At 48.4% G+C, this 27,458-nt stretch overlaps 1 protein-coding gene across 3 annotated transcripts in view; it reads right to left on the bottom strand.

The window, feature by feature from the left end:
- FAM13B (family with sequence similarity 13 member B) overlaps nt 1-27,458 on the bottom strand; it is a 694,693-nt gene that overhangs the window by 505,443 nt on the left and 161,792 nt on the right. For all 3 annotated transcript variants that reach the window (XM_069649076.1, XM_069649078.1, XM_069649077.1), the window contains exon 8: nt 4,577-4,731. In XM_069649076.1, the coding sequence (XP_069505177.1) occupies nt 4,577-4,731 (155 nt within the window). The remainder of the gene's footprint in view (nt 1-4,576; nt 4,732-27,458) is intronic.

Raw genomic sequence — 27,458 nt, 5'->3', positions numbered from 1 at the left:
GTGATGAGTGGCAAGATGAAAAATAACAGGGATGATTTGTGAGGTTTGCCAAAGTTAAGGTGGAACTATGGGTCCAGAATAATTATTTGTATAGGGGGCATCAAATGGTGGTTCCTCTTAAAATTAGAAAATCTGTGGTAAATCTAGCCCATGTGGGACATTTGGGTGTTGCAAGGACAAAAGGTTTGGTAAGAGCAGAATTTTGGTGGCCGGGAGTGGACAAAGACACAGGAGAACAGGTCGTGGATTGTATGGAATGTGTAGTGGGTGATAAAGGACTCAGGGTTCAGAAGGTACCCATGGCGGTGGGAGAATGTCTAAAAATTCCATGGGATGAAGTGGCTTTAGAATTATTAGGTCCATTCAATGTTGGAGGAGGGAGAGAACTATTTGTTGGTGGCCATGGATTTGTTGTCGAAGTGGCCAGAGGTTTGCGTGCTAAGAGATATATATAGCAAAACCATAGTCAAATTTCTTGAGCAAGTATTTTGGAGGGAAGGATTCCCCAAGAGATGTTTGTCAGACAATGGGACACAACTTATGTCTAAAGAGTTTAGAGATTTTCTTGACAAATATGGAATATGACAGGCAACCACATCATTATATCACCCCCAGAGCAATGGTTGCGTTGAACGCTTTAATAGAACTCTCATGGGGGCGTTCAGAATTATTGTTGCCATGGGTGGTGTTTGAGAAGGACGATAGAAAGCTTGAGTGTAAGAGTTTATTTGAACACCTGTGATTGTAGAGCTCTGTGTAACATAATTACTGCTCACATTCCCTCTTGAGATAAGCCTGGCTGCTCAGCTAAGCTAACAAAAACTGTAGTACAGACTTATACCAAAGGTTGGTTTTGCTTACACCTGTAGTCATAGTTGTGTGTAGTGGTCCCAAAGGGTACTGCATACAAACTCTGCCTAACAGGGAGAAGTCTCAGAAATATGCTAATTCCCTCCACCTTAGAAATCCCCAGCAAGGACAACTTCTCCCCTTGAGTTGGTGGGACAATCAACTCTAAAGTAAGCCACCTGGACATCCTTCTCGGAGCTGGTTGAATTTCCACAGAGTTGCTGCTGGAAACCGTATAGCCATGGAGAGGAACACCAGATTGTGTACGTTGCTTTTAAGCTGGCCAAGAGCTCCAGGAAGATCCTCCGGAATCCCAGACTCAACAGAGTGCGGGACCGCAGAAGAAAGGAAAGTCCATCTCAACAGCCAGGAACCACAGTGTTGCTATTTGCGGTTGTCGCAAGGAGCTGAAACACTGAAGTGCCACTTGTTGGAACGATTGCGAGCTGCGACCGTCCCATTGCTGTGCAGGAGTCCGCAGAAGTCCTCCCTCTTGTCCCCGCGACTGAGGCCCAGGAACAGTGAGATCTGCAGAGCTGCACAGGAACAGAAGCTATCTGCTGTACTTTCTCTTCAATACAAAAGGTACTGTAAAGCCTGAGAGAACTTGTTGAGTTGCTTGCATCTTCTACCTTTCACAAGTCTAACAGCTTGTCGTCCCATTTGATTCTTCTTTCTTCAAAGACTTCTAAAACTTTGTGCAAAGACTTTGTCTACTTACCTGCAAAGAAGTACTTCAGCTCAGATAGACTTTGGCCTATTGACTTTGGTTTCACCTTTTTCACTGAATGACTTCTTGGAGGACCTGAAATTATTTGCCTGCTTAAGAATATTTGTGGTCTCTTGTATGTTCTAAATAACCTTTTCCTTTTACCAAATTAAACAGTATTCTAAATGCAAACAGTAAGATATTAACGTCCCCAGCACCCTAGCTATTGAAGTCACCTGAGGGTGTAGGTTGTTTCTGTGGGCCATTCCAAAAGGGTCTTCACTGATTTTAAAATATTAAGAGTGTGTTTTGAAGTGTATTTGAGTGCTACTGTGATATTGCTCCCTTTTGAAGAAGGCTTACTCAACTGACTGATACATTGTTGGGCAAAGTTTGTATGCAGTACCCTTTGGAACCACTACATACAATTAGCACTACAGGTGTAAGCAAACCAACCTTTGGTATAAGTCTGTACTACACACCTTTGGTAGCTGAGCAGCCAGGCTTATCTCAAGAGGGGAATGTGAGCTGTAATGTTACACACAGGTCTACAATCACAGGTGTTCAAATAAACTCTTACACTCAAGGTTTCTTTGATAAAATACTTATTAATTTATCTGTTAGTTCATTCATAAGAAGGGGGCAATATAATCCCACACAAATATACTTCAATACTATTTCAAAATACCATTTTTAAGAGGAGTAAAAAGGCAAAGATTATTAGAACATGAAAGGTTACAATTATCCTTAGACAGTGCAAATACTCAGAAGGGTCAATTCAATAGGCTAGGCCAAAGTCAATAGGCGATAGGATAAAAACGGTTCTGATAAGTAAACGGTAAAGTCTCTGTAGAAGTTCTCAGAAGTAGTTTGTAACAAGAAGAATTATATGTTGGGTCACAAGATGATTAGGCCTTCTAGTTGCGAAAGTTTCAAGCACTTTCACCATGAGAGGTAAGTACTCAGTCTCGTTTCACAGTACCCTGTACCTTACAAATGAAGAAAAAGATGCAGCTGATGACTTCTGTTCCTCGCAGTTCCTGCAGATCTCGCTGTTCCTGGGCCTCAGTCGTGGGGACAACAGGGAGGATGTCAGAGGACTCATGCACTGCACTGGGACTGATCAAAAAGCTGGCACTTTGCAAATCTTCAATTCCGGTAGCTTAGTAAAGCACACAAACTGGAGCCCTCTCCCTGGTTATTCGGTTTCCTGCAGCACTCTGAGGAAAATACAACCAGCACCGAGAATGGTATCCAGGTGGCTTAGTGTCAAGTTGATTGGTCCCACCAACTCAAAGGGAGAAGTCGTCCTTGCAGGGCTTCTCTGTCGAGATGAACTTTGCGATTTGGACCTGCAGCAGGGCTTCACCGGGCAAACCAACGGTCCAGGAGTTGCAGCTGCCGTCCTCTTCCAGCTCGTCTTCGGTTCTTTTGTTCCAGTGGTCAACTCCGCCTTTCAGTCCAAGATACTTGCCTTTTAAACAGTTTTCTCCCATTCATTCCAACCTAGCTGCCACTCACCCAGCAGGGTGGCTGTCCTTGCCAGACAGTCACACCAGAGTGCATTTGGGTCTCCTAGGAGTCTAAGCACAGGGAGTTTCGGGCACCTCCCTCACTTCCTGCCCACCCCAGACACTCGGGTGCCAGAGGAGGTCTTCAGTCCTGAAGCCCACCAAAGGCGTAGGAACAAAGGGACCAAACCTGGTTTGGCGTGCAGAGACAAACTCTAGAAGGACCTTGCCACAAAGAAATGGCGAAAAAAGAAGACCGGGACCCGTTTAAACAAAGGGGGCTCAGGCGCCATCTTGAAAAACATGGCTTCCGTGATTTTTAGCTACCGGTGTTCGCGGTCGGGAAAATCATGGTAGTTTGTTGTAAAACCACTACCACCAGCCATTTCGATAGGAAAGGGTAGCATTTGACTGCTACACAAGTTACTAGACATAGGGGATACTAGGTAAGCCCTCGAGCACTCTACTGTAAGATAGAGTGTGCTGGGGGGTCTAGGAATTTAAAAAGACTAGTACAGTAAATCTAACCCTACATTCTCTGACGGTGCAGTGCGACACCTGAAAAGATGATGCCTATGGAATTGTCTAAAACTCCATAATCCAAGAACACAAGAGTAAAACCCACATCAAAATACATGAAAGAGTGGGGGGGAAAAAAGGCTCACTCTTCCCAGGTAAAAAAATCAAGTCCTAAAGACCCAGCAAAGCTGGGGGTCTCTAAGGCCAAGGGAATTAGCACATCTATGAGAATTCTACCTAACAGTCACTCAAATGGCAGGGTGGCTGTCCTAAAAGGACAGCCAGCCAATCAGTACCGGGTGCATTCAGGTATTCCTAGAGACAAAGGACAGGGGAGTTTCGGGAACCTCCCTCCCTTCCTTCCTGCCCTTCCAGACACAATGGAGCCAGAGGCGGGTTTCAGTACCAAAGGCTGCCAAAGGCAAAAATAAACAAAGGGCTCAAACCTGGCTTGGTGCACAGAGTAAAATCCAAGAAAGACCTCACAACCAAAAAATGGCGAAAAAATAAGAGCAGGGCCATTTGGACAAAATGGTCACCCATGGGTGCTATATTGCAGCTCAGGATTCAGGCTGCGGTACAAAACTCCAGTAACAGTGGTAGGTCTCAAATTCTGTGTTTAAAGAAAGAAAATGCCAGAAACACCTCTGTAGTACCTGGCAGTTTTTCCTTTAGGAGTATGAAAGCGGGCAAGTATGTTTGCGGAACAGGCACGTACACTGGTTCCAACACCTAAAATAAAATTGGGAGACTGGATACTACAATCAGCATTCTAGATGTGTGCATCGTTTGAAATTCCAACATGGCTTTTCCCTTTAACAGAATATTTCTGAGGCGTGTTGTACTTTGTTCTGTTCCAGTGCTTTTGATCTATAGAGACTAGTACCCATTAAGAAAAAAAAATGTTGGCATACCCAAACATAGCTATGATGTTAAAGATAATGAAATAATGAAACCGTTGAAAAGTGGAAATGTAATAGAGCCTGACCTGCTAAATGCAAGCACACTGCAGCTTTCCAAACCACCATCCCTACTTTGTAGGTTCAGCGGGTCTTGCATTTCTTCTACTTTGCCAGCGCTGTCCTCTGGAAGTTCTTCAGATCCGTCAAACCTTTCTTCATCATCTTCTGACAAGTCATTGATCTAGAAAACATTACATCAACTTTGGTATGCACGCTTTCCGATATGTGCAAATAAGTACATGTGCAGAACACCAGGCACAGAAAAGAAAATTAACCCTGGTCTGAAGAGAATTACTTTGTTCAGTCGCACAATTCGTTTAAAGCCTCCCAGGGACAAAAAAAAACCTTCCCTTCTACATTTGCAAAACTCAACCCGTTGGTGTTAAGCAGAATTGCATGCAGTACCCTCTGGGACCACCACACACAATTAGGACTACAGGTGTAAGCAAAACCAACCTTTGGTATAAGTCGGTACCACACAGTTTGTTGGTAGCGAGCTGGGCAGCTAGGCTTATCTGAAGACTCAATGTGAGCAGTACAAGTAGTTACACAAAGGACTTTCAATCACAGTGGTTCAAGTAGACAGTTGTACTCAGGTTTCTTGGTAAAAAAATGAATGTATTTACACAATCAATTGTAAAACCTTTCGCTAGAAGAAGGCAACTTAATATTATAAACAAATACACTTCAATACGAAACTGTAACCTTTTGAGCCAGTTTGAGCTACCATTATCAGTTTGAGCCAGTTTGAGCTACTATTATCTATGCATTTCTGCCTTCTTGTTCAGCTTTCCTATGACTTATTACTACTGTACCATTGTCTGTTATTTGTAACCTGATGTTCAAAGCGCACATATACCTCTGGGTCAAGAGCGCTATATAAATAAACAAACAAACAAACAAACATGAATTGGGAGCAAAATGGCAGTTCAATTACTTAGCAGTGACAAAAAGCACAAAAGTAAGTTGAATAGATTATATGTACTTTCAAGGCAGTGCAAATAGTTTAGTTCACCAGAATAGTTCAATTCAAGTCAATAGGCCTAGGCCAAAGTCAATGGGCTAGTGTTCTGGATAGAAGGAGCAGTTCTGGTATCAAATGGTTAAGTCTTTGCGAAAGTTCTCAGAAGTAGTTTAGGCGAAAAATGATCATTTGCTGGGTCACAAGCTGATTAGGCCTGCAAGTTGGGAAAGTTTCAGAACTTTCACCGCAAGAGTTAGGATCTCTCAACCGGATGGCGCAGTACCTTAAAGTGAAGCATAAAGATGCAGCTGAAGGCGTTGGTGCTTGCCAGTTCCTGCAGATCTCGCTGTTCCTGAGCCTCAGTCTTGTGGACAAGAGGGAGGACGTCGGGGGACACCTGCACTGCAAGGGATCGTCGTCAGAGCAAACAAAATGGAGTCACTTCGGTTCATTAGCCATTACTTCAAGACACAAACTGGTTTCCCTCTCCCTGGCTAAACCTTAACCAGCATTGAGAGTGGTATCCAGGTGTCTTCTGAGCTGATTGGTCCCACCAACTCAAAGGAAGAAGCCGTCCTTGAAGGAGCTTCTCTGTCGAATGGAGTTCTGGCGATTCAGATTTGCAGCAGGGCCTCAACGGGCAAACCAACGGTCCAGTAGTTGCAGCAGCTGTCCTCTTCCAGCTTGTCTTTGGTTCTTTCGTTCCAGTGGTCGACTGCCTTCCAGTTCACGCGACTCGCCTTTTAAACAGTTTTCTCCCATTCAGTCCAGCCTAGCTGCCACTCACCCAGCAGGGTGGCTGTCCTTGCCGGACAGTCAGCCATCCAATCACGCCAGAGTACATTTGGGTCTCCTAGGAGACTAAGCACAGGGAGTTTCGGGCACCTCCCTCACTTCCTGCCCACCCCCAGACACTCAGACGCCATGGGCAGACTTCAGTCCTGAAGTTCGCCAAAGAATCACGAATAAAGGGACCAAACCTGGTTTGGCGCACAGAGTTAAACACCAGAAGGACCTTTCCACAAAGAAACAGTGAAAAAAGATGACTAGAGTCTGTTTTTACAGAGGGGTCTTGGGCGCCATATTGAAAAACTTTGCGGCCACGATTTTTAGATCCCGGTGTTCACGGTCGGGAAAAATCATGGTAGTTGGTTATAAAACCACTGCCACCAGCCATTTCAATAGGAAATGGTAGCTTTTGACAACTACAAGAGTGTTTAGACATAGGGGATACCAAGTAACCCCTCCAGCACTCTATAGGAATATAGGTTGTGCTGGGTCTACGAATTTAAAAAGGCTAGTAAAGTCAATTTAATTTTACATTCTCTGGGGAACAGTAGTTCATCCCAGAGAAGGTATTTAAACCTATGGGAAGTCTAAAAGACATCCCTTTGTTACTACACTGAGGGTGCTGTGTAACACACATGAAAATATGATGCCTATGGAGTTATCTAAAACTCCATAATCAAAGAACACAAGTGTAAAACGCACATCAAAATACATGAAAGTTGGGGGGGGGGGGAGGCTCACCCTCTTTCCGGGTAAGAAAATCAAGTCCTCAAAATCCAGCTAAGTTGCTGTGGGTCTATAAGGTAAAAGGAATTAGCACATTTATGAGATTTCTCCCTAACAAGGACGACTTCTCCCCTTGAGTTGGTGGGGCCAATCAACTCCAAAGTAAGCCACCTTGACATTCTTCTCGGAGCTGGTTGAATTTCCACAGAGTTGCTGTTGGAAACCATATAGCCAGGGAGAGGAACACCAGATTGTGTGCGTTGCTTTTAAGTTGGGCAAGAGCTCCAGGAAGATCCTCCGGACTCCCAGGAAGCAGGACTGACCAAGCCCGAGCTCGCTCAACAGAGCGCCGGTCCCCAGAAGCAAGCAAAGTCCATCTTGACAGCCATGAACCGCTGTGTTGCTATTTGCGGTAGTTGCGAGGAGCTGAAACACTGAAGTGCCACTTGTCGGAAAGATTGCCGGTTGCGAGTGGTGACCGTCCTATTGCAGTGCAGGAGTTCCAGTCCTCCCTCTTGTCCCCATGACTGAGGGACAGGAACAGAGAGAGCTGCTGAGGAGCAGAAGTCATCTGCTGCACTTTTTCTTCAATACAAAGGTACTGTAAAGTCAGAGAACTTGCCTCTTATTGTAGAGTTGCTTGCATCTTCTACTACTCACAAGGCTAATCAGCTTGTGGCCCTACATTTGATTATTTTCTTCAAAAACTTCTAAAACATTGTGCAAAGACTTTTCGACTTACCTACCAGAAGTGCTTCATCCAATATAAGACTTTTGCCCATTGACTTTGGCCTAGCCTATTATACGGAATGACTCTGCTTAGGGGATCCAAAAGTATTTGCCTGCTTAAGAATATTTGTGGTCTCTTGTTGTTCTAATCACCTTTTCCTTTGACTTATTCCCATATGACTCTGAATGCAACAGTGATATATTAATGTCCCCCGCACCGTAGCTATTGAAGTCACCTTAGGGTGTACGTCGTGTCTGTGGGCCATCCCAAAAGAGTATCTACTGATTTATACATATTAAGAGTGTGTATGTCATGAAGTGTATTTGATTGTTACTTTTTATATTGCTCCCTTCTAAAGAAGGCTTACTCTAACCGACTGATAAATTAATAATTGTTTATTCAAGAAACCTTGTGTGTAAGTGTTTATTTGAATGCGTGTCACTGAATCTCTGTGCCACTCCCCTACAGCTCACATTGACCCCTCTTGAGATAAGCCTGGCTGCTCAACACGCTACCAAAACTGTGTAGTACAAGCTTATACCAAAGGTTGGGTTTCCTATACCTGTAGTCAGAGTTGTTTGTAGTGCACCCAAAGGGTACTGCATACAAACTTTGTCTAACACTGCCCTCGAAGTTTCACCGGAATTCGGAAGACTGTGCACCGCACGATAGCTTGAGGTCCGAGGGTATTGTGTACTGCAGAAACTCAAGGTCGCAGCAACGCATGAGATGGCTCAAAATACAGGTCCTCTTGAGTCTAGTTTAACATGAGAGGCTAGACAAAGGGGATACTAGGTAACCCCTCCAGCACCCTATTCTAAGATAGTGTGTGCTGGGTCTAGGAAGTTACAAATGTAAGTAAATTCAATGTCACTTTACTACTCTGGGAAACAGTTTATCCCAAAGAAGTTATTTAACATTTGGGAAATCGGAAAGACTTCCCAGTGCCATTAGTGTGACACAATGTAAAAGATGATGCCTATGGAGTTTGTCAGACTCCACACCCAAAAGAAACAGTTCAAAATCACATTAAAATACACGAGAGAGTGGGAAAGAAGAGTCTCACTCTCTCCAGGTTAAAAAATCAATTCCTCAAAATCCAACAAAGTTGCTCGGGGTCTCTAAGGTGGAGGGAATTAGAACATTTCTGAGAATTCTCCCTAACACCAGGTATTGGTTGAAAAGCCAGGGAGAAAGGTTGGACCCCTGGGGAATACTGTTAGTTAAGAAGAACAAGTTAATTTCTTACCTGGTAACGTTCTTTCGATGGGATGTTCAGACAACCTATTCTACATCTATGACAGGTAATCACCACAGCTGTGCTGCTTTGGAAAATGTTCAGCGTCTGCGTCGATGAGCTATCCGAGGGCCTCCGTTGAGCCGACATCACCGGATGTTATAAGTCGGACGCACAACGCCCCTAGCCTCAGTTGGTGTTTTTTCCCAGAAAGTGTGGCACCAATCTTCAGCCAGTATAACTACAGAAAGCCTTGCGGAAACTTAAGCTGCAATCGCATTAGAAATTCTGTAGCGAAGCAGGCTGGGAGGGTATGATGTGGAATACGTCGTGGGAAAATCCCATCGAAAGAAAATTACCAGGTAAGAAAGTAACTTGTTCTTCGAGGCGATTGGTTCCTCCGACGTATTCCACATCTATGACAGACTCCCAAAGCAGTACCAATGTATGGAGGTGGGAAAAGAATTTAGAATTTTAGAATGCCCAAATAAATTGCAGATTAGAGGACCGCCTTGCCAAAGGACAAATCCTGCCCATGGATAGAATCCAGGGAATAGTGTTTTACAAAAGTATGGACAGAGGCCCATGTGGCTGCTTCACAAATGTTACGAATGGGAACACCCCTCTGCAGAGCAGCAGAGGCAGCCACACCTCTATTAGAATGGGCCTGTAAGCCTACCGGAGGGTCCTTACCCGCCAAGCGGTAACATTCAGAAATTATCAAGATAATCCATCTAGACAAAGTCTGCTTAGTAACATCTTGTCCCAAACGCCTTCCAGCATATCCTACAAAGAGTTGATCGTCCACTCTGACCCGGGACATGCGTGAGATGTAGAAACTTACAGCCCTCCTAGGATCCAACCTATGGAGCCTCTTCTCTTCCTTGCCAGGATGCGAAGGAGTATAGAACGCCGGAAGAATGACCTTCTGGCTTAAATGAAATTTCGACAAAGGGTACGTCGTCCTTTTCTTCCGAAAGTTGAGGACAACCCTGTCCTTATGAAACACTGTGAAGGGTGGCTTAGCAGATAGTGCCTGCAACTCACTCACTCTGCGAGCGGAAGTAACCACAGCTAAAAATACAGTTTTAAAAGTCAACAGTCTCAAAGGACAAGAATGTAAAGGCTCAAATGGAGCACCCATTAGGAATTTTAGAACCAGGTTCAAATCCCAAACGTGCACCTGGAAAGGATGGGGTGGGAACACATCAGTGAGCCCTTCAAGAAACTGAGAAATCAAAAGGAATCTTAAAATAAGAACACTCCTCAGACGAGCGCTTAAATATGGACAGCGCCGCCAGGTAACCTTTAATGGTACCCACTTGCAGGCCCGTGTGGGCTAACGAAAGCAAAAAGGACAGAACCACAGGAATGGAACATGAAAAAGGATCCACATTCTTAAGCCTGCACCAGTCGCAGCACTCTCTCCAACGGCAACGGTACAGGGACTTTGTTGCAGGCCTTCTGGCCGAACGCAACACCTCCATCACGTCTTCAGGGAGGTCCCAATCCTTACACCTCAACCTTTCAGAAGCCAAGCATGAAGGTTGAGAGACTTGACCTCTGGATGGAGAACCTGACCCCCCCCCCCTCCCGGGAGAGCAGATCGTCTCGGTAGGGAAGACAGCATGGAGGGCAGATGGACGTCGAGAAGGTCCGGGTACCACGTTCATCCGGGCCCATGCATGCCGGAGCAATGAGGATCATTCGGGAACCAAACCTCGCAGCACTTGCGGAATGACAGGGACTGGAGGAAACGCGTAAGCAGTGGGAAGGACCACTCCACTACGAACGCGTCCCCTAAGGCTCCTTTTGGAGGAAATTCCTGCGAGCAGAATCTTTCGCACTTCCGGTTGACACTGGTGGCAAAGAGATCCACTTGTGGGGTCCCCCAAAGGCCAAAGATCTCCAGGAGAATCTCCTGAACCAGCTCCCACTCGTGAGAGACCGTGCTCTGCCTGCTCAGAGCATCCGCTGCCTCGTTTTCGTCTCCAGCCAGATGAACTGCCGAGATCGAAATTTCCTGCTGGATGGCCCAGAACCAGAGCTGCATCGCCTCTCTGCACAGAGGGAGGGACCCTGTCCCCCTTTTTGTTGAGGTAGTGCATGGCCACTATATTGTCTGTCAGAATCAGGACATTCTTCCCCCACACAGACGGAAGAAAAGCCTTCAGGGCTAGCCTGATGGCCCTCAGCTCCAAAAGATTGATATGGAGTCTGGACTCCGACAGAGACCAACGACCACTGACTGTCAACTCATTGGCATGAGCTCCCCATCTCATGAGGGATGCGTCCGTCACGATCGTCACCTCCGGCCAGGGTAGCCAAATTGGAGCACCCTTCATCAGACTGACGGCCCACCACAGAAGATCCTGGGCGACAGAGGGCAGCACCTGAACGGGATCCGACATCCTGTCGGAGGACTGCGACCACTGCATCTTGAGAGCCCACTGCAGAGATCTTATCCGCAGCCTGGCCTCTGGCACCAGCAGGATGCAGGATGCCATGAGGCCGAGCAACCTCAAGAACTTGAACGCCGGGAGACACTGGGCATGTTGAAACTTGTGCACCATCTGCAGAATGTGATGAGCCCTCACCTGGGGAAGGAAACACAGCCCCAGGGATGTGTCGAGCACTTCTCCGATGTACTGGAGCCGCTGGGTAGGTGTTAAGTGGGACTTCTTTAAGTTGAGGGAGAAGCCCAGCTTGTGAAGGTAGTGGCAGGTGACCGACAGATGATCCAGGACTTGCTCGGGAGAGCGCGCCCTGGTCAACCAATCGTCCAGGTAGGGGTAGATGTGAATCCCCCCTTTCCTGAGATACGCTGCCACCACCACCATGAGCTTGAAGACAACCCTCGGGTCAATCCGAACGTCAGGGCCCAAAACCGAAACTGTGAGTCGCCAACCGCGAACCTCAGGTACTTCATGTGCTTGGGATGAATCGGCACATGAAAGTAAGCGTCCTTGCGGTCGGAAAAACACAAACCAGTCAAGTTGAAAGGCCCAGAGGACTTGAGATAGTGTAACCATCTTGAACCTGTCCTTCCTGAGGAGCTTGTTCAAACCACGCAAGTCCATGATGGGTCTCAATCCCCCATTTTTTTCAGGATCGAAAAATAAGGGGAATACCATCCCTTGTTCCTCTCTGCTACAGGCACCAGTTCTATGGCACCTTTCTCCAGCAGGGATTTGATTTCCTGCGCAAGGAGCGGATCTGGACTCTTCAAAGAGAGATTCCCTGGTGGATTGTCGTGAGGCCTCTGCCGGGAAGGAAAACGGTAGCCGTGGGCTATGATCTCCAGAACCCACACATCTGAAGTAATGGCACGCCATTCTACAAGATGCTGCGCCAGCCTTCCCCCAACCGGCGAACCATGGGACATGGCCCCATGACTGAGCTGAAGCGGCAGTGACTGAGGGCAAAGAGGCAACTGCATGAGCGGCCTTTGGCACCTCGAGTACCTTGTTTTCCACCTCTGGTACTCCTACGTTGGCCCCTTTGACTTGCAGCTCCCCTCGATCTACCAAAGGTAAGGAACCTCCCCTCCATTGCTGTCCCCTAGGACGAAAAGGCAGAGGTTGGCGGACTGCAGCGCTCAACGACTTTTGTGCAGCCTTTGAGGTCTGCAACCTCTTAAGGCTCTCGTCAGCCTTGCTGACAAAAAGATGGTCACTATCAAAGGGCATGTTGAGAAGCCGGGCTTGTACATCCGGAGCAATGCCCAGACTTCCGCAACCATGCAAATCTGCGCATCATGGTGCTCGCCGCCATGGACCGGCTGACAGTCTGCCACGTCCAGACCCAACTGAACAGATTCACACATGGCATCCTTGCCATCCTGTACAAGGGCAAGAAAGCCATCCCATTCCTCCCCTTCAGGAATATGTTCAGCCGCCAACTAAACAATTCTACAGAGTGTGAGTGAAACGTGCTAAGGCCTTCAAAGCCATAACCCCTGAAGAAAAGACTTTCTTCGCCCAACCGTCAAAATGTTTGTCGTCCCCATCAGGAGGGATGGTAGGGTATGACGCCCGTTTTGCTGGGGCCATAGACGCCTGCACCACCAAACTCTCCGGATTAGGGTGCATGGACAAGTAGCCGGGGTCGCCACTGGCTGGGCGGTACTTTTTCGGCAACAACTTCCCCACTGCCGGAAGACTCTCCGGAGCAGTCCAAGCCACCGCCGCCACCCTTCTTTGCAAGGCCATATGGAAGGGCAGTACCGGGTCAGTTGGTGGACCTTGGTCCAAGATATCTATCAGGTCATCCTGCAGAAAATCCACTGGTGGCGCAGACCACCCAAGTACTCTGTCACCCTCGACATGAGCCGCCTGTACAAAGACTCGGCGTGCGTGCCAGGCTCAGGCCTACCGAACACAACCTCCGGAGAGGTGTCCAGGGGTGTCGTGCAAAGACTGAAGCAGGTCTTCCATCTGGCTATGACCAGATAATAGGTCGTCAGGAACCTCATCAGGAACCAAACCTTCATCAGACCCTTCATCCACCTCAGAAATAATCAAGAGGCTGGAATAAAGCCCTGGATGAGGGCACAGAAAAAGGCACAAACACATTTTTTGACTTGGCCAGAGCCTTCCTCGGGGTTTCCACCGGTCTCCGGAGCACCCCCGATAAAGCCTCCTCGAAAGGCGTCGAGGGAATCTGCGTCGATGGCTTCGACACAGGCCTCGAGGGCGGTGCCCCGAGAGTGTTCTTCGACGGCCTCTGCGCCGATGGCGTCGATGGCTTCCTCGGAGGCGGAGCCTCAAGAGAGTCCCGACGGACATGGCGCCGATGGCGTCTTCTTAGAAGACCTCACAGGCTCCGACGGTCTCGAGGGCATTGAGGACCTGGAGCGGACATGGCTAGAGCGATCCACCTTGTCCAATCGGGACCTCGAAGGCTCCCGATGATCGCGCCTCCCAACCCAGCCCCTAGGCGTGCGAGCGTTGGCCCTAGCACGTTCCCTAACGGCTTCCTTTGAAATCGTGGACGGAACAGAGCCCTGTGATTGGAAAATCGCCATCATCTCCGTACGAAATGCATCCCATTCCGCAGGAGAAGAGTGCTTGTTGGGACAAGCAACGTGCCGACGGGCGGAGTCCTCAGACGAGGAAGGCGACCGGTGACGGCGCTTCCGCGAGTGCCTCTAAGAGGCAGAGGAATGGCGGGAACCACTCCGGGACCGAGTCCCCCTGGACTTACGCGGAGAGTCGCCTCTCGAATAGTCGGTCGAAAGCCCAGCGGATTTCGACTTTCGGGGTTTGGAAACCCTACCTACAGATAGCTTCTTTGCTTCCGCAAGGCCTTCGACGTTAATGACTGGCAATCGTCACAGTCATCGGTGGCGTGGTCCTCACCGAGGCACCAGAGGCAGGCGTCGTGCAGATCCGTAAGAGACATCTTGGAACCGCAGTCCCGACACTTCTTGAATCCCGACCACGGGGTAGAAGAAGCCAAAAACATGATATCAGAATTACTCAGAAGAACCGAGGTGTGTCGAGATCTCTGAAGCGAACACGTTCGCAAAAAAATGAACTGAGGCTACGGGTGTTGTGCGTCCTACTTATAACATCTGGTGACGTCGGCTCGACCGAGGCCCTCGAGGACAGCGTATCGACGTAGGAGCCGAAAAGTTTCCGAAGCAGCACAGCTGTGGTGATTACCTGTCAGATGTGGAATAGGTCAGAGGAACCAATCCCCTCGAATTTGTAGACTCCATCTGGTGTGGGACTTTACAAGACTTCTCTTGCTATTAGGTAACCAACTTTTTAATATAGGCCTGTACTACACAAGTGGGTAGTGTGACTGAGCAGCCATGCTTATCTTGAGAGGGGTAATGTGAGCGTAGAGCTGTAGCATTGATATCCACTCATAAAATTATCTGATGGTTGTATCTGCTTAGATTCACATGCTGTGCATAGGTCCGACATCCAGTGGTCACTGCGGAGTATTGCATTTTGTTTTTCGTAGTCGAAAAAGGGGACGTCGACAAGGCGTGTCTGTAACACTATCCCTATAGTGACGTGCGTTGTACCCACAATCCCTTACGCGTCGAGGTCCCTCTGTTTGTATTTTTCTGCCCTGAGGGAGCCTTCTAGACGTGAGCGAGTACAGAAAAGAGAGAAATATAGAAAAGGATGTCTATGTTCCTTCCATCCGAGCGTGGAGGAAGGGTGGGCGCATGTGAATCTAAGCAGATACAACCATCAGAAATGCTTTTACTGTAAGTAATGCATTGTCTTCTGATGTTTGTTAATCTGCTTAGAATCACATGCTGTGCATAGACTAGCGAGCAGTACCCGGAGTTGGCGGTGGGTTATGAGAAGGAACAGTAGAGAAAAGATGTCTTAATACTGCCTGTCCCACCTGGGAGTCAGATCTAGAGTGTGCATCTAGACAGTAGTGTTTTGTAAAGGTGTGCACAGAACTCCAGGTTGCCGCTTTGCAGATTGACTCAAGGGGAACATTTGCAATGAACGCTATGGAAGCCCCAGTGCCTCGAGTAGAGTGTGCTCTTGGCTTGAAGGGTAGTTCTCTCTTAGCAAGAGTGTAACAGAGAGTGATGCATTGAACAATCCATCTAGATATAGTGGACTTTGAAACTGCATCTCCTTCTCTTCCTGCTGCCACAGAGACAAAGAACTGATTAGTCTTTCTCAGTGGTCTGGTTCTTTCCATGTAGAACATGACTGCTCTGCGTACATCTAGTGTATGCAGACTTTTTTCTCCCAAGCTGGAAGGGTTTTGAAAGAACGTTGGTAGTTCTATTGACTGGTTTACATGAAATTTCGAGATGTATTTTGGTGCAAACCTTGGGTGTGTGCGTAGAACCACCTTATCCTTGTGAACTGTTACGAAGGGGTCTAGTACAGAAAGAGCCTGTAGTTCACTTACTCTCCTAATGGAGGCGATAGCTATTAGGAAAGCAGTCTTAAGAGTGAGGTCTTTAAGGGTTGCCTTGTGCATGGGTTCGAAAGGAGGGCCCATGAGTCTAGAAAGTACCACATTTAAGTCCCATCCGGGAGCTGGGTTAGCTATCGGAGGGTGTATTCTCTTTACCCCCTCCATGAAGGCCTTGATAACTGGTATCTTCCACCACGACACTTTAAGTTGGGAAGTGGTGTATGCAGAAAGTGCCGCTAGGTGGACTTTAATGGAATTGAACACTAGACCTGAATCCAGTAAATGGGTCAAGTACAGAACAATGTTAGTGGGAGAGCAGTCAACCGGGTTGATGCTCTTACCTCTACACCAGATGACAAATCTTGTCCACTTGCTAGAATAGCAGTGGCGAGTATTAGGTTTTCTGGCTTCCCTGAGGATGTCCATACATCTCTGCGGGAGTTGTAAATGTCCAAACTCTATGATCTCAGGAGCCAGGCTGCTAAGTTCATGGTCTGAGGGCATGGATGCAGTGTCCTGCCCTTGTCCTGTGACAGCATGTTGTACGGGCAGGGAAGTTTCACTGGGGGAGATAGGGACATCCCCATCAAGTGAGCGAACCATGGCTGCCGGGCCCACATTGGGGCCACTAGTATCATGGTAACCTGCTCCTGGTGCATCTTGTGCACCACTTTGTTGAGAAGGGGAGTCGGGGGGGAAAGGCGTAAACAAATTTCCCTGACCATTGAATCGACAGACCGTTCCCCTTGGACTGGTTCTGGGGGTACCTGGAGGCGTAACTTTGGCATTGTGAGTTCTCCAGAGTTGCGAACAGGTCTATTTCCGGGAATCCCCATTGCGTGAAGACGTCTAAGACGATGTCTTCGTGCAATTGCCATTCGTACTCTTTGGGCAGGGGGAAGTCTCTGCTGAGTTTGTCTGCTAGCAGATTGAGTTCCCCTGGTACATGTTGTGATAGTAGGAACATGTTGTGTTTGAGAGCCCACTTCCATATATTCTGGGACAGCTTGGACAGTCCTGGAGAGTGAGTGCCCCCTTGCTTCTTGAGGTAGTACATGGCCGTGGTGCTGTCTGTGAGGACCATCACTGTCTTTCCTTGTAAGTGTTCCTGAAAGGCTTTCAGTGCTTTGAACACCGCTAGTAGTTCCAGCAGGTTTATATGCTTGGATGCTAAGCTCGGAGTCCACACTCCGTGAGCAGTCTGATGGGATAGGTGAGCCCCCCCATCCTGTAAGGGATGGGTCTGTGGTTAGAGTGGCTTCCACTGCGGGTGTGGCAAAGGTTTTCCCTAATAACAGGTTTTCTTTTGTCCACCACCGTAGCGAGAGAACCAAGGTCTGCGAGACCACCACTAGATCGTCCCATTGTCCGCTGGCCTGACACCACTGGCTGTAGAGCCACTCTTGCATTGGGCGCAGGCGCGCGTGAGGTACCAAATAAATACATGACGCCATCATCCCTAGCAAGCGCATTGCTTTGCGTACCGTCACCTCTCGACCTGCCACATAATGGGGGATCTGAAACGGCATGTTTTGGACCCTCTCGTTGGAGGGGAAGACGAGGCCGTCCTTTGTTCGAATTAGAGCCCCTAGGAATTGTTTGATTTGGCTGGGGTCTAAACTGGACTTCTTTTCGTTGATGGAGAAGCCCAGTTGGGACAAAAGGTCTACGGTCTTTTGGGTATTGGAGAAGCATGTTTCGTAGGAATCCCCTGTTATGAGCCAGTCGTCGAGGTAAGGGTATACCGGGATGGATAACCTGCGCAGGTGGGCCGCTGCCACTGCCAGTACTTTCGTGAATACCCTTGGTGCAGATGCTATCCCGAAGGGTAGTACTCTGAACTGGTAGTGTTTGTTCTCTATCTTGAACCTGAGGTATTTTCTGTGCGCTGGCAACATTAAAATATGAAAGTATGCATCTTTCATGTCTAGTGTTGTCATGTAATCCCCCTGTGATAACAGTGGGATTACCTCCTGTAAGGTCACCATACGAAACTTTTGGGGTTTGACAAACTTGTTCGCTGGGCGCAGATCTAATACAGGGCGCATGGTTAAGTCCTTTTTGGGTACAAGGAAGTACACTGAATAAATACCTTCTGTTACCTGAGATAGGGGGACAGCCTCTATAGCTTCTTTTTTCAGTAGCTCTTCTATTTCTTGAAGAAGAATAGTGAGGTGTTCCGGTGTCATGCGTCGGTTCCGTGGGGGTCTGTACTTCGGGGAACCGTTGAATTCGATGCAGTATCCGTGGGCTATGGTGGATAATACCCAGCGGTCTGACGATATTCCCTCCCATGCTGAAAGGAACGATGTTAGCCGGCCCCCGACCGGTGATGCATGGGAGGGGACCCGAATCTTCGGGTCATTTGTTGGTATTGGGCGTGCAACCTTTGGGGCTGGAGCCGTGACCTCTTCCTTTGCCACGGCGTTGGCCTCTTTGACTGAACTGGGTGTTGTTACCCTGGTTAGAGGGCCAGTTGGTAGCAGAGTAAAATTGCTGTTGGTTTTGCTGCTGGCGTTGGCCACGAAAGGAGCGTCTATTGCCATAGCTGCGTCTGTTAGGGGGCCTAGAAATTTGGTCAAGAGTCTTGATGGTATCAAACTCTTTCTTCGCATGTTCTAGGGCCTCATCAACTGCTTTCCCAAACAGATGCGTTTGTTCTATGGGCTTATTTATCAGGGAAGCCTGGGTTTCCGGCTTAAATCCCGAATTGCGCAGCCAGACATGGCGTTTGAGAAGTATTCCCTGAACCAGGGAACGGCCAGCCGTCTCTGCGGCATCTAAGGAGTTCTTTACGATGCCCTGGTTTACAAGAGTTCCCTCTGAGATTATAGCTAACAGGCGTGAACGCAGTGGTTCTGGTGCGTCCTCTGCTCCGCTGCGCCGCTTGCTCCACTGTGCATCTGCGTAGCTAGCTAGTAGGGAATTGTTATTTGCAATCCTAGTTGAGAAGGCGGCGGAGGTTGTGATTCTCTTCCCAAGTGCCTAGAGCTTCTTGCCCTCTTTGTCAGGTGGTGCCTCACTAGTGGATAGTGGTACCCCCACTCTTTTTCTTGTATTAGTAACTACGAGGGAGTCCGGAATAGAATGTCCTCTGATGTACAAAGGGTCAGAGGACGAAGGGCTGAAGAGCTTTTCTATCCGAGGGTTGACCCCTCTGACTAAGGCCGGATTGGAAAGGGAAGGAGTTATTCTTCTCTTTATAGAAGCCAGGAGCGGAATAGACTGACTAACAGGGGCTTTTTCTTTAATAACTTTCTCTACAAAGTCTATGTCAGGAAGAGTCTCCCCTGTGTCTATTTCAAAATGCGCTGCTGCCTTGCGCAATAGTGCATTAAGTGAAGGTTGGTCATCTATGGGAGAGGTGTTTCCAATAGGTGAATCCTTGGGAGGAGAAGGGTGAAAGACATCAGGGTCTGAGTGCACTGATGGGGATTGCCAAGGCTGCACTGATGGGGATTGCCAGGGCTGCGAGGTAGCTGTATCTTCTTCAAAAGCTCCTGCACTAGTGTAAGGATCTTCTTCAAACCCCTCTTCCTCATGTTCTTCCTCTCCACCCAAACACTCCTCATCTTCCTGGAGGTATTGCTCCTCTTCAGTGTGGTCATATGCGTCTGTAGAAGGGGGAAACAGCCTAGGAATCTAGACCCTAGGGTCATCCTGGGGCCATTCTCTTGGTCTTTTGGGTGTGGGTGGGTTTTGGCTTCCCAAAAACCTTTCCATTTTCTCCATACAAGAATGGAGTCTTTCAAGGGTCTCATGGGGGACCCCTGAATAGTCTAGAGGGGGGAAAACAGTGTCTTCACCTTCAAAACGCTTAGAACGCTCCCACAACGTCGAAGAAAGGTTTCCGTCGCCCTCTGAAAAGCCCTCCGGTAGTTCAGAAGTGCCCTTAGATGAAGGGGGCAGTTCCTGGCTACTCTTGCGCTTTTTCGGCGTTTCCATAGCTTTTTGTGCGGTATTCGACGTTTGTTTCGTTGTCCGCTTAAGTTTGTCTTCGGAAACAATTCTCGCCAGGCTCTCGACAACGAGTTTGTCAGTAGAGGGCTCTGGTGTCGACGTTGCCTGCGTTGCGCGTTGTTCCTCGACGGCCGCTCTATGGAGCGTTATGTCGGATGATTTTGAGGTAGCGCCCGTGTTTGATGAAAGCCCAATCGCTGGTCTCGGCTGCGTTTGCGGGTGGGGCTTGAGACCCTTACGGTCTGAGGTAGACGCCGGAGTGCCCTGCGTCCCCTTCGGCGCTGATGGATCCTTCGTCTTCGACGAAGAAGAGCCGTGGGTTGTGTGCTTAGGCCTATGGGGTCTATGTGCGTCCTTGTCGCCGGGGTGTTCATCCCCATAAGCAGGGCGTGAGCCGAGCCCGTCGGGGACGGACGTCGAGGAGCGCGAGCGCTCCTTCTGGGGGTTAATGACTTCCGTAACGGACGTCGAGTTATCACCCTCCTCGTCACTTTCTGTAACGGCGGCGGCGGCGGAAAATGACTTCGACATAGCGTAGTCCGCCCACCTCTTAACTTTTCGTTCTTTAAGAGGTCTTGGTTTCAAGAGCTTACAGGCCGCGCAGCTGTCCTCCTTATGATCGAGGGGCAAGCAACGATTACAGAGCTTGTGTTTGTCCTTCCAAGTGTATTTGCCCCTACAGCGTGGGCAAAACTTAAAAGGTGTCCTCTCCATAGCTGAGGCAATAATAAATGGTGATAACAACCCCAAGGGAAAGATAGAGGAGAAAGAAAGACATTCTCAAAGAGAAGATAAAAGTTCGAACCCCCACTCTCCCTACTGTATGTTGGCCGGCGAGGCCAGGCCACGTGTTCGGCAGCGCCGAAGGATCTCCTCAGTCTCTTCCCCTCCGTCGAAAACTTGCTCGGCGGAGAAACAGCTTCACAGCTAACGTCGAGGGGAGGGATTTTTAACAATATAATAAGTATAATTAAGGACCGAGGTCCGTAGTAAGTATTTGCAATGTCTCTGTAGGAGCTCCGCGTAAGGCGACCAGAAGCTGGGCGGAAAAAAACAATCTGAGGGACCTCGACGCGTGAGGGATTGTGGGTACAACGCACGTCACTATAGGGATAGTGTTACAGACACGCCTTGTCGACGTCCACTTTTTCGACTACGAAAAACAAAATGCAATACTCCGCAGTGACCACTGGATGTCGGACCTATGCACAGCATGTGATTCTAAGCAGATTAACAAACATCAGAAATTATATATATATATATATAAAATATACACACACGAATTAGACAATCTTTAAAAAGCAGCAACTAATAGCAACATTAATACCAAAGGAAGGATTCAATTTTAACAAGAGCAATAACTGAGTGACGTCATTTGAGGTCAGTATTCGCATTTATTTTTTATCACCATTGCAATATTGAGTTATATGGAGGGAAAAAAATCAGAACATACTTCGTACTTAAAAAAGTGAGATTCTCCTAGAGCGATGCAGGCAGTCTTTTTCCCAGCAATAATAGTGTTCAACAATTGGCAAAAGGTAGATTTATTCCAAACCGCACAGTACCTGTGAACTGAAGAATTTGTTCCAGCTGGATGCCTTCCTGTTGCAGTGTGCGTTAGGCAAAGTTTGAATGCAGTACCCTCTGGGAACACTACAAGCAACTATGACTACAGGTATAGGCAACCCAACCTTTGGTGTAAGCTTGTACTACACAGTTTTGGTAGCGCGATAAGCAGCCAGGCTTATCTCAAGAGGGGAAAATGTGAGCTGTAGCGGAGTTACACCAAGATTCACAGTTACAGGTATTCAAATGAACTCTTACACCCAAGGTTTCTTGCACAAAACAATTAATTTATCAGTCAGTTATAAAGCCTTCTTCAGAAGGGAGCAATGGAATAGAAACACACGAATATACTTCAGTACTGTACACTGAGTTTCTGAATCAGACAAGACCCTTTTGGGATGGCCCACTGAGACAACCTACACCCACAAGTGACTTCAGTAACTAAAGGTGCTGGGGACATTAGTATCTTACTGTTGGCATTCATAACACTCTTAAAAGTTGGTAAAAGGCAAAGGTTATTAGAACACAAGAAATTACAAATATTCATAAGCAGGGCAAATACTTTCAGATAGCACTTAGAAGAGTCATTCAATTCAAATAGGCGAAGCCAAAGTCAATGGGCAAAAGTCTTTGTATAGGATGCAGCACTTCAGGTATGTAAATGGAAAAGCCTTTGCACAGGTTCTTAGGAGTCTTTGATAAGAAGAATGAAATGTAGGGCCACAAGCAGATTAGACTTGTGAGTTGCAGAAGTTACAAGCACTTCCACAATAAGAGCTAAGTTCTTAGACTTATTTCACAGTACCTTGGTAAAGAAGAAAAGATGCAGCTGATGACTTCTGTTCCTGTTCAGCTCTGCAGATCTCACTGTTCCTGGTCCTCAGTCGTGGAGACAAGGAGGACGTCGGGGGACTCCTGCACTACACCAGTACTGTCAAAACTGGCAACCGGCAAACTTTACTTTCAGTGGCTGTTTCGCGTTTCAGCTCTCTGCGGTACAGCAAATAGCAATAAGCGCAGTTCCTAGCTGTCAAGGTGGACTTTCCTCACATCCGAGGTCCCGCACTCGACTGAGGGAGGGGGGGTTATGGGAGGTGGGGGGGAGGGGTCAGGCTTGATCAGTCCTGCTTCGTGGAAGTCCAGAGGATCTTCCAAAAGCTTTAGGCCAGCTTACAAGCAACGTACACAATCTGGTGTCCCTCTCCCTGGCTCTACAGTTTCCTGCAGCAACTCTGAGGAAATTCAACCAGCTCAGAGATGGGTGTCCAGGTGGCTTACTTGGGAGATGTATTGGTCCCGCCAAGTCGTCCTTGCAGGGCTTTTCTGTCGATGAGAACTTGGCAAGTAGTCACTGCAGCAGGGCTTCACCGGGCAAACCAACAGTCCAGGAGTTGCAGCAGGCGTCCTCTTCAAGCTCTTCTTCGGTTCCTTCGTCCAGTGGTCAACTGCCTTCCAAGCCAAAAGACTCGCCTTTTATTCAGTTTTTCCCCCCATTCATTCCAGCCTAGCTGCCACTCACCCAGCAGGGTGGCTGTCCTTGTCGGACAGCCAGCCAATCACACCAGAGGGCATTTGGGTCTCCAAGGATACTAAGCACAGGGAGTTTCGGGAACCTCCCTCACTTCCTGCCCACCCCAGACACTCGGGCACCATAAGCGGTCTTCAGTCCTGAAGCCCGCCAAAGGCATAGAAATAAAGGAACCAAACTAGTTTGTCGCGCAAAGACAAATACTAGAAGGACCTTTCCAAAAAAGAAATAGCGAAAAAAGAAGACCGGGCACTGTTTAAACAAAGGGGGCTCAGACGCCATCTTGAAAAACAGGGCTCCCTTGATCTTTAACTACCGGTGTTCGGGGTCGGGAAAAATCATGGTAGTTCGTTGTAAAACCACTGCCACCAGCCATTTCGATAGGAAAGGGTAGCATATGACTGGTAACCCCTCCAGCACTCCATTGGAAGATAGCGTGTGCTGGGTCTAGGAATTTAAAAAGACTAGTAAAGCCATTTTAACTTTACATTCTCTGGAAAACAGTAGTTTCTCCCAGAGAAGGTGTTTAAACCTTGGGACAGCCAAAAAAGGAGTCCCTGTGTCATTGCACTGAGGGTGCTGTGCGACACACAAAAAAAGATGATGCCGATGGAGGCGTCTAAAACTCCATAACCAAATGAAATAAACACAGAAAACAGAATTGAAAAGTACAAAGTCCCAAAGTACAGTAAAAGAGGTGGGGGTCTCTAAGGAAGAGAGGAATAAGCACATTTTGAGAATTCTCCCCAACACCCCCCTAATGCAAAGTAAGTTAGCCCTTTCCTGGAAGGAAGGTAAAAACACACAATTAGAGGAGAGAAGAGTCACTCAGGGAGTCAGGCCAGTCAATGTCAATTGGGCAAAAGTCTAGCTGAGCTGAAGCACTTCTTGCAGGTGAGTCAAAGTCTACCACAATGTTTTAGAGGTCTTTGTAGAAAAAGCAGAATCAATGTAAGGCCACAAGCCGGCAGGCTTGTGCGGGGTAGAAGATGCAAGCAACTCTACAAGAGCAACCAAGACAAGTCTCAACTGAGAACAAGCAAGGCAACAAGACAAGAGGTAGGTTCTTTTAGACTGTACAGTACCTTTGGTTAGAAGAAATGGTTCCAGTGGGCTTCTGTTCCTATGTGGCTCTGCAGATCCTGTTGTTCCTGTGCCTCAGTCTTGGGGACAAGAGGGAGGACTTCTGGGGACTCCTGCAACACAATGGGACCATCAGTGACAGCAAAGGGAAAACTTCAATTCAGTGGCACTTCGGCGTTTCAGCTACTCGCGTCTGACAGCAAATAGCAACACAGCGCTTCTCGGATACCACTTTAGACTTTACTTGCTTCTGGAGTCCAGCACTCTTGAAGTGGCTTAGGCTTGGCCAGTCCTGCTTCAAGGATCTTCCTGGCGCTCAGGTCCGACTTAAAAGCGATCCACTTGATTTGGTGTTCCTCTCACTGGCACTTCGGTTCCAGCAGAAGTACAGCCAGCTTCCAGAGGATGTCCAAACAAGTTCACCTTGGAGTTGATTGGTCCCACCAACTCAAGGGGAGCAGTCGTCCTAGCAGGGCTTCACCAGCCAAGCCAACGGTCCAGGATTTGCAGCAGGCGTCTCTTCCAAGTTCTTCTTCGGATTCCTTAGTCCAGTGTTCGACTCTGCCTTCCAAGCCAACAAGACTTGCCTTTTATGCAGGTTTCTCCCATTCATCCCAGCCTAGCTGTCAATCACAGAGCAGGGTGACTGTCCTTGCCAGACAGCCAGCCGGCCAATCACCTTTAGGTGCATTCCTGTAACCAAGGGGATTAAGCACAGGGAGTTTCGGGCACCTCCCTCACTTCCTAGCCCTGTCAGACATACTGGAGCCAGAGTCAGGCTTCACTTGTGAATCCCGCCAAAGACAAAACGAACAAAGGGACCAAACGTGATTTGGCGCACAGAGTAAATCTCAAGGACCTTTCCAGCAAGAAATGGCGAAAAAAGACGACCAGGGCTATTCTGCCAAATGGGCACCCATGGGTGCTTTACTGCAGCTGCGAACGCAGCCCACAGTAAAAATGCCCAATGGTAGTTAAAAGTAAACCACTGCTACCAGCCATTAATTGTAGAAAGTGTAATTAAATTGTTACATGAGAAACTAGACAAAGGGAATACTAAGTAACCCCTCCAGCACCCTATGGTAAGATAGTGTGTGCTGGGTCTAGAAAGTTACAAATGTAAGTAAGGAACAAGTTACTTACCTGTAACTGTTGTTCTCCAGCATGGGGTCGGGCATGGATTCACATGCTCATGAATATTCCCCGTCAGGCTGGGTATCCGTTTCAGTTCTGAACTGTCTTTCTCCTAACAACCAATGACTGGTCTCTGGGTCATACTGCCCCCAGCCAAAGACTGCCCTCTATTTAAGGCCCTACTCTGGCAGCCATCTTCAAATTTAGTAGCATGTAAAGTGGCTCTAGGACCAAAAGAGCAGAGCCGCAGAGGTGTAGGTGGGAGGGTTCGCATGTCAATCCATGCCAGACCCATGCTGGAGAACAACAGTTACAGGTAAGTAACTTGTTCCTTCTGCAGCATGGGGTCTGGCATGGATTCACATGCTCATGAATAAAGAATACATAGCAGTACACACATGCACAACCACGGGAGGCTCAACATAAGCATCTCTTACCTCCTCATCAGGCTCACCTTCAAGCAAACAGGTTGTGCAGCACTGCTTGGCACACTAAAGACTCCTCCCTGGAATCCCGGTCGACACAGTAGAATCTCGTGAAGGTGTGCGTCAACCTCCACATAGCAGCCCTGCAGATGTCAAGCAGGGGCACACCAGACAGGAACGCTGTAGTTGCAGCGATCGCTCTGGTCAAATGGGCTCTCGGACAGCCAGGCAACGGTCGATTTGCCAACCGGTCACAATGGGTGATGCCGCCGGAGAGCCACCTGGAAAAGGAAGACTTGGAGTGGCCCTTCCCATGGTTCACAGGGCCAAAGTTCACGAAAAGTTGTGACGTCTTCCGGAAACTCTTCGTCCGGTCCACATTGAACTTCAGCACTCTAGATACATCTAGCGAGTGCAAAGTCCTCTCAGCCGGCGATGAAGAAATCGGGAAGAATACAGGCAACCCCAAGGGCTCGTTTAGATAGAAGTACAATGGCACATTGGGCATGAAGGAGGGGTGCGTCCGTAGCACCACCCTCGTCTTGTGGAATGTCAAGTAAGGTGGTTTACAAGAGAGGGCCTGGATGTCTCCCCCTCGTGAAGCGGTGATGGCCACAAGAAAAGCCGTTTTCCACAACACAAACTTCAGTGGCGCCGAATATATAGGTTCGAATGGGGAACCCATGATCCTAGTCAGTACCACATTGAGTTCCCACGCCGGGGCTGGAGCCTTCACCGGCGGGAATAAATGGAAAAGTCCTTTGATGAACTCCTTAACCAGGTGGTGTGACATAGCGAAGAGCGTCCTGGAGATCTGGTGTTGCAGGAGATAGCCGCCAGATGAACTTTAATGGAGGCAGGGGTCAGTCCAGCCATGGCCAACGACAGCAGATACGGTAGTACCTGCGGAGCCTTGACTCGTATAGGCTCAATCTTCTGTGCACAGCACCAAACGGCAAACCTTTTCCATTTATGTCCCTAGCATTTAAGAATAGATGATGCTCTGGCCTTGGCAAGCACTTCCTTGCTGTCCGCTGGGAGATCGTAGCCCCCAAATTCTAACGCTGCAGGAGCCAGGCCTGCAGGTACAGCGATCCTGGGTCGTGGTGCAGAATTGTGTCTCCTTCCCTGGCGAGAAGATCGTCGAAAACCGGAAGTTTGACTGGAGGGGCCGCTGACATGTCGAGAAGGTCCAGGTAACATATCGGTCTCGGCCACCCCCGTGCGACGAGGATCATCCAGCACCAGGACCGTCTGAGTTGATGGACTAGTCGAATAAGCAACTGCAACGGAGGGCACGCATACAGAAACAGGTCGTCCCAGGGGAATGAGAATGCGTCCCACATGCTGCCCGGCTGGGGAAACCTGGCGAGCCTCCGGCGCTTGGTGTTTGTCGCTGTCGCAAATAGATCTATCTGGAAATTGCCCCATCTGCGAAACAGGTGATCCACTTGGTCCTGCCAAAGCTCGTGGCAAGAGTGCAGCTCCCTACTGAGCAAGTCGGCGACTGTGTTCTTCACTCCTGCCAGATGAAATGGGATGAGGAACATCCCCTCGGCAACGACCCAGTGCCACAGGTCCTGCGCTTCCTTGGAGAGTATTGGGATCTGGTGTCCCTCTGCTTCCTGATGTAAAACATGGTGGTGGTATTGTCTGTGAAGACCCGCCCCACCTTGCCCTTGAGGGACGGAAGGAAAACTTGAGGACCCAAAACACAGCTCGCAGTTCCAACACAATGTGCAACGTCTTCTCCTCCGGTAGCCACAGGCCTCTTGCGTGACGACTTCCGGTGTGAGCTACCCATCCTTCCAGGGAGGCGTCCGTCGTGACCGTCTCCTGGTGTGGTGGGGAATGGAATTC

This window comes from Ambystoma mexicanum, chromosome 2q (genome assembly GCF_040938575.1).
Source record: "Ambystoma mexicanum isolate Mex_15411 chromosome 2q, UKY_AmexF1_1, whole genome shotgun sequence".
Classification (NCBI taxonomy): Eukaryota; Metazoa; Chordata; class Amphibia; order Caudata; family Ambystomatidae; genus Ambystoma; species Ambystoma mexicanum.
Note: the sequence above shows the minus strand (reverse complement) of the source record. Positions and strands in the feature narration are given on the sequence as shown.